The following is a 7,321-nucleotide window of genomic DNA, read 5'->3' on the forward strand; positions in this document are numbered from 1 at the left end:
TCAAGGGTAGGGGAAGTGTCCAGGAGCAACACCAAGGCGCTTCCGACAGGGACTTTCCCTGGCCTGCTATTGCAAGAAAAATCACTTCTCCAGGCTTATTTATGGGAAGCCAAAGGACAAGGCTGTTCACTGCGAATCTGGTCATTTCTTATGTCTCTGAAATGATTTTTTTTAAGTGGACAGTATTAAGGAGGTTCATACCAGTGTTGGGGCTCAGAGCAGGCTGCCCCTAAATATGCCACAGTGGCACATTGATTATTTTGAGTTAAAGTTACTTAAGAAATAAGTGGTCAATGCAGGAGGGGCACTCTGACCCTCCTTTCTGTCTCCCTGAAAGTAGGAAATAAATCTCTCATATGAAGGATGCACTTCTTGCATTTGGAGGTAGGACACCCTTTATGCGAGAGAGGGAATTTGGGGCTGAGAAGCTGATATAAATTGAATCTTGTTACTTCTTTGATTCACTCCCTTAGGCCCAAATGCTGTTTAGATTCTTCACTAATTAAGCACTCAAAACCTAAGTTTCTTTGTCCTGTCAGTTCCACCCAAATGTATCATTTCTTTGTCTAAAAAGTATAAAAGGTACCAGATACCTATATTTAAAAGAAGAAAAAAAGCTTTAATAATTTCTCTCTGCTCTATGGCCCAAAAACATCCTTTGGAGAAAATGGGACTTGTCAGTCTCATGGATATTGACAGATTTTCTCCCTAGTTCACTTCCTCCTTATGTTGTTAATTGTTCAAAAATGTAAGTGAACTGTAGGCACTCTGATCTCTCATTGACTGCTGTGAACCCATGGTCAGCACTGACAGTGCGTTGCCTCTCTTTCCTAGTGCTCTCCCCAAGCCCTCAGCACAGCTGTCTCCAGGACCAGAGGGTGGGTGGGGATGAGAGAGTGAAAACTGGGTCTCTGTCTGAGATCTTATTCAGTCCTGGACTGTTTTCAGAATGAGAGTTACGATTATCTGCTGGAGTTTCTCAAAGATGCCTAGTTCAGGTGCTGCAAGAGGATATGCAAGATTCAAATTTGGGAGATCTTAGAGGAGTGAGTCTTAGACCAAGCCTCCTCCCCAGAGTCCTGTGGCTCAAGCCTGCCCCAGATTCTGCCAAGAACTAGAAGTTCATGGAGAGTAAGTGGAAGAGAGAGTACAAAATGATCAACTTCACCAGCATCCTACTGTGTCTTCTCATGTCTAGCTCAGACTTGCTTACAATGGAAAGAACATTGTAAGAGAGAACATTTGTGATCTAGAACCTCATGGTTCTTGCCTCTAGAAGCAAAAAAGGAAACTAGCAAGCCTCAGATGCTTAGAAGCATCATGTTACGGGGTTTTATTCTTTTTTATTCAAGTTGTACATCTTTTTTTTACAGACGCTAATAAATGAGTCTATTCATTCTTTTACTTATTTAACTGATGTTTATTGAGGAATTACCAGGTTGGGTTGGTTTAATGAAGCAGTTCTGTGAAGCCTTGAGCACTTCCTGTGTAACTTGTGAGCTGTGTTTGACAGTTGAGAAGCCATTGCTAATGCCAGAAAGAAATTGTCATTGCAGATATTTCTTGAGCTGTGACATCAGTTGTCTGGGGGATCTGGTTTAGGTCATGTACCCATAAATTTGTTGCCTTTCCTGGTCCTCTTCATCTTCAGCAGAAATGTGAACTGCCGTTGGGTCGAGATCAACAAACCTGTGTCCACAGCAAACAGAATCACCACCAACAATGGGATAAGAAATTGTAGCAAGTGGTTGCTTTGGTCATCTGTAAGACGATCTAGATGCAACAAGAAACAGAACTTGTATTAGGAACTGAAAATTGAGGTCCAGGGCTTCATCCTCCCTAAGAGAAGGCCTGGCATGGTCCTTCATCTGCTAGCATGTTAACGGGATCCATCCAGGAGCAGAGAAAAACACTCATGAGTTGGAGTTCCTCAGGCTGTGCCCCCTGGAGCCCTAGGGAGTCCTGAGTATCTCCCCACAGCCCCTGCCTAACAGCTTGTCTAGCCACCATGCCCAAGGGGGAAGGTCATAGGAAAGATGACCCCTTTCCTGGAGCTGGCAGGACCAACGTCCACATAGGATTTGGAGGGAGAAGGCAGACAGAGTGAGGGCAGGGGTCCCCAGTGTCTTATTTCTCAGTGTTGTCATTGATGGCATGTCTGTGGGGTGAAATGAAGATTCTGGACTAGATCATATTTAAGTTGCCTTCCAATTCTCTTTTGTTACTCTATTTACAAAGTACTGATTTTTGTGATTATTCTAGAATCACAGAGCCCCAGTATATTACAGCCGGAAGTTACTTAGAGATCACCTAGACCAGAGGGTCTCAGCGCTGCCTAGACATTACCAGTACCTGAAAGAGTTTTAAAAATACAGGTGCCCAGGCCTCGCTCCAAACCAGTTAAATCAGAATCTCAAGAGATGATATAAAGACATATATATATATATATTTAGTTCCCCAGTGATTCTAATGGAGTCTAGTCCAAGAGCTTTATTTTACAGATAAGGACACTGGAAGTCCAGCAACGGACTAAACAGCACTTGGGTCTCAAATTAATTAACGGAGGATTACCATTAGAGCTTAATTCTGGCTTCTGGTTTCATGGTTTTTTAGATATTAGTATAAGCAAAGTCTGTCAAGCAAAAAGTCTCATTTCCTCATCGCGAGGCAGATATTTCAAAGGCTCCGTCTTTTACATGAAGTTTGGAAAGGGCAGTTTTCTTTGGCTGCGAGGCAGGCCACCTGCCTATTCTTCCCCCACCAAGCCCTCTCTCTCATCTCCCAGTGCCCAAGCTCTCAGCCGATTGACTTGTCAGTTTCTTTGCAGCCCTCGTAGGCTAGAATAGACTCTTCAAGTTCTTTACAGCCCTTGTTCCTTCAACTTTGACACTCCCTTTCAAGTTGATAAATATGTTTCTTCCCAGGAGCCACAGATGACTTTGCTTAGGTGGGATTTAACAGTTTACAAATCCATTTCACAAGTATTACCACATTTGGTACTCATAGAAATTCCATAATGTGAGCAAGCAGTACTACTGCCATTGAGCAGATAAGGAATCTAAGACAGAGATATACTATACCCCTGGTCTTCTCATTGCAAGTCTAGTGGACTTTCCAAGGAATCACGGCTGCCCCCAGTCTACAGCTGCAATCACTTTAGGCTCAGATGTTCTTTCTTTTTCCTCTCTTATGGACTCCTTCCCTTTCCTTTACCAGCTCACCTTTTACTGTAATGTTGAGGGCATTGGAGATATAGCGTATCTTCCAAACTGTGCCCTTGCAGTAATAGGTGCCACTGTCTTCTGTTGTGGCATTGACGATGGAGAAGTTGTAGTTCTCATACCAGTACTGGAGGGCTTCGCCATCCTTGTAGTAGATCACCTTGTAGACATCCCGATTCCTCCAGCCGAGGCACCTGAGCAAGAGGGACTCACCCTTCGTCACCACTTCAGCGGAGGCCTGAAGGAGCAGCCAGTCTGAATAGCATCCATTATGTTATTTAACGATGAATGAACAGATAAATAAAATAAAAGAGATCATGCATAGAGTGCGTGTCAGAAACCTTTGTTTATCATTAACCCATTTCTGGACTCATAAGGTCAAGAAAAAGGAGACACAAAATAATGCTTTGAGCCTGTCTTCTACGTCGATAAATCCTCTCTCCTCCTAAAAAATAACTCTAGAGTCACAACATCTCTGACATTTCTGGTGAGCCCATCCTTGGAAGATCTGAAACCCATCATCCCTTTCAGCTGCATTGTTGCATTCTAGTCGCTAAGAGGGAAATAAATCTACTCTGCCTGGGGAGTCTTAGCCTAGAAGAGTGTCTGTTTTGTCCTAACTTCACAGGGGCTGCCCATTAATTAATTTCTATTTATCATAGTCAGCCCCAAAACTTCCCCAGAACATGTGTCACAATTTTAATTAATTACTTCTGTAATTATTGATTTGACGTCCTTTTGCTCAGTTGGCTCTATGCTTCAGAGGTCAGGGCCGTGTCTGTTCCTTACATCATATCTCCAATGCCTAAAACAAAACCTAGGAATTGGTGGGTTCTCAACAAATATTTGTCAGTAATGAGTCAGTAACATGTAACAGTCAGGTGGTTTGGCTAATGTCATTTTAAGAATTGAAAAGCATTCACCACAGGGGAAATTGTGAACGGAAATGTGGCTAGGTTGTGCAAGCATGTTTTATTTAGGAGGAATCCTGGAGGATTTTTCTAGAATCTGCTCTAAGGAAATAAGGAAGCTATTTTACACGGCTTCAGTCTGTATTTGGAATTTGCACGTGGATGTTGAAGCACCTCTTTTCACTCCAAAGAAAAAATACAAAATATGTTGATACTCTAAAATATATTTATGTTGAAAAAATACAAAGCAAAGTATAAACATGCCCTAGCCATTCAAATGAAATCAGTACTTTGTTCATTCAGCACTTACTGACTAAACCACACGTGCCTGAGCACTGTGGCATTGCTTGTTGGCCGTAGGAAAGTGATACAGATGAAGCAAACGTAAGGTTTGTTCCTAAGTAAAAGTAGAGGACGTGAGGAACGTGCAGAGCTGTCTTTCGAAATGAAGAGGACGCATGACTGGGACATTGTGCTGTACACCAGAAATTGACACCCTATAACTGACTCTACTTCAATTTAAATAAAGAAATAAATAAACAAACAAAATGAAGACTTAATATTCAGATCGCTACACAGGGGAATTGCAGAGCAAATCTTTAAATCAAACCTTTTGATGCTATTTCACATATACGGTTCTTTGCAGTGTTCCCGTTTCCAACCTGCCATTTGACCATAAAACAATAAAACATACTTCTGCACCTATGTAGACAAGACAGACGTAGAAGAAGTAGAGTAGAGGAATAACTTTGGGAGGTTGCCAGAATATTGAGAGAAGGCAGAAGGGTGGGCAGGAGGAGTGGAGGCAGAAGTAGAGAAATGCACAGGTCTTGAGAGACCCTGAGTCCCACCGTGGTGCCTTAACCCTAGGAATGACTTGCTTTCTCCCCGTCTTCAGACAGGCCATTCCTCACAGGAGAGAAAAAGTATTTCCACTGTAGCCCTGGAACTTACCACTGATGACCTCTAGGTACACAGGTTCACTTATGGTCCTTTTTTGGCTTTTACATCTGTATTGCCCACTGTCCTCGGCTTTTGCATCTATGATGTCCCAACTTGAAGTGGTCTTTGGCAAAGTGGTTTTGTTGTGGGTCCATGTAATGGGGCCATCTTCAAGAGAATTGTTCACCGTACACGTAAGAAGCACATTCTCTCCTCTGAATATTCTAGTCCATGGGGGATTCAAGGACACTGTAGATTTCCAGATGGCTTTGAGAAGACCAAATTGTGAGAAGAGATGTAGAAGAGGGGAAAAAATCTTTGAAAACAGTCCAGGCTCCAAAGTACAGACATACCAATAGTCAGACAATCAGTGGTCAGCCTACCCTTAAACAGTTAAATAAGAAACTGTCCTGATTGCTAGGATTAAAGGAAGGAGGAAGGGTGTTGTGGCCCCAGAGAGCCCCCCAGCTAAGGAGAAATATAGGACACAAATGCAGGATATTAAAAACAACAACAAACAAATTTGCTATGTGATGTAGCATAGCTTACTCTAGTTCTCTTGATTTCTATTTCAGTATCTGTAAATGAGGACTGCAATCTCTTTTCAGGCAGAGATGATGTCTGTGGTGTTTAACCATAGCTCAGCACAATGACTACTACATAGTAAGTGTTCATTAAATATTTACTGAGTGGATGAATGGGTGAATAATGGATGAATAAAGGTATTGGACAAGATGAAATAGAAGGTCTCTCCCAGCTCTAAATTTTTATGACTGCTTAATTGCGAGTGAATATGGAATGAAAAATACATGTCAATTCTGGGAGGTAGTGAGAAGCATCAAGAGGATCAGTCTTAAAAGGCTTTCAGGAACAAAGAGATGTGGTACAAATTTGAACAGAAATTTAGGAAGTGGTAAGATGGTGATGAGGAAGAGATGATGCACTCAAAAGAGAACTAGACTTGGATCCAAGGGACTTACTATCAGAATCCAGCTCTTTGTTAGCTGTGTAAACTTTAGCAAATCACTTAATCTGGGTTTTAGCATCCTCAGTGATAAAATGGCAATAATAATAATAACAGTGCTGATGATGTAGGAATTGAATGAGGTTATGTGAGAGTGGCTGGAAGAGAGGCTGAGACCCAGATGTTCAACAGACATGATTGTAGGCATGAAAGAGTCAAGGGTGACTTGACAGGATGAACTGACAAGTGAGAAGCTTTTGAATGGGGGAAAAGAAGGAAGACAGGACAAGGTGGACATGGGAAGCAGGTTGGACGAGGAAGAGCAGATTAATCATCATTAGAACATAGAGATGATGGATGAAGAGGAACAGTGAAGGGAGAGCCAGTCCCAGACACACTGAAATGCTAAGGAAATAAGGACAGGGGACTCACCTGCTGACATGCCATCGGAAGCTGCAAAAGTCCAGAGAGGATAAGTTAGTGTCTATCCCCAGCCTTCCAGGACTGCTGAAGACTGGGCTCAGCGTATGATGATGAAATCTACGTCCATGGAGGTTTAAGGCCAACCATCTTTTCAGGAGTCCAACCCAGGAAGACAAGGAGCTTCTCTCTCTCCTCTGTCCTTCCTCCCTCACCCTTTGGGAGATGCCAGAGAGATCGCAAGGACCGGACTTTCAGTCTGGCTTCCCCCTTAGGTGGTGCCCAGCCCCATTTCCTCAGCTCTCCAGCTTGTCTTCACCACAGAATCCCTGGGAAATGCCCCATGGTTTGCACATGGCCTAGAAAAAGTCACCACTGAAACTGTCCACATTCCCACCCCAGCCACCCCCTCCAGGAGGGGTACCTGAGCTCTACTTACAGAAGAGCAGCAAAACCATCCACAGCAAGGCAGGGACTCCCATGGGAGGAGGCATTTTCCCCATGGCTCCCAGGTGCCAACTGGGCTGGAGAGCTAGGGCTTTAGAATAGATTTGAAACTGAAAAGGAGAAGGAAACATTCTCTGTATCATATCTGGTTAACTGATCAGCTACGCTTAGGTTTGCTTCCTTCTCTGGAGATAATATTCAGAGTGATGCTTAATGGGGCAGTTTTTTTTTTTTTATTGAGTTATAGTCAGTTTACAATGTGTCAATTTCTGGTGTACAGCACAGTTTTTCAGTCATATGTGCGTATACATGTATTCATTTTCATATTTTTCACTGTGAGCTACTACAAGATCTTGAATATATTTCCCTGTGCTATACAGTGTAAACTTGTTTATCTATATATACCTGTCAGTATC

At 42.7% G+C, this 7,321-nt stretch overlaps 1 protein-coding gene across 1 annotated transcript; it reads right to left on the minus strand.

Moving 5' to 3' along the window:
* Window positions 1–1,255: 1,255 nt before the first annotated feature.
* On the minus strand, window positions 1,256–6,996 carry FCER1A (Fc fragment of IgE receptor Ia). Its single transcript, XM_006178285.3, has 5 exons — window positions 6,898–6,996; window positions 6,471–6,491; window positions 5,087–5,341; window positions 3,222–3,476; window positions 1,256–1,773 (listed from the first exon to the last, which is right to left on the minus strand). Exons 1-5 carry the CDS (start codon window positions 6,959–6,961, stop codon window positions 1,604–1,606), a joined length of 765 nt encoding a protein of 254 aa, XP_006178347.3. The 5' UTR covers window positions 6,962–6,996; the 3' UTR covers window positions 1,256–1,603.
* Between the last annotated feature and the right edge of the window lie 325 nt (window positions 6,997–7,321).

Source organism: Camelus ferus, chromosome 21 (genome assembly GCF_009834535.1).
Source record: "Camelus ferus isolate YT-003-E chromosome 21, BCGSAC_Cfer_1.0, whole genome shotgun sequence".
Lineage (NCBI taxonomy): Eukaryota > Metazoa > Chordata > Mammalia > Artiodactyla > Camelidae > Camelus > Camelus ferus.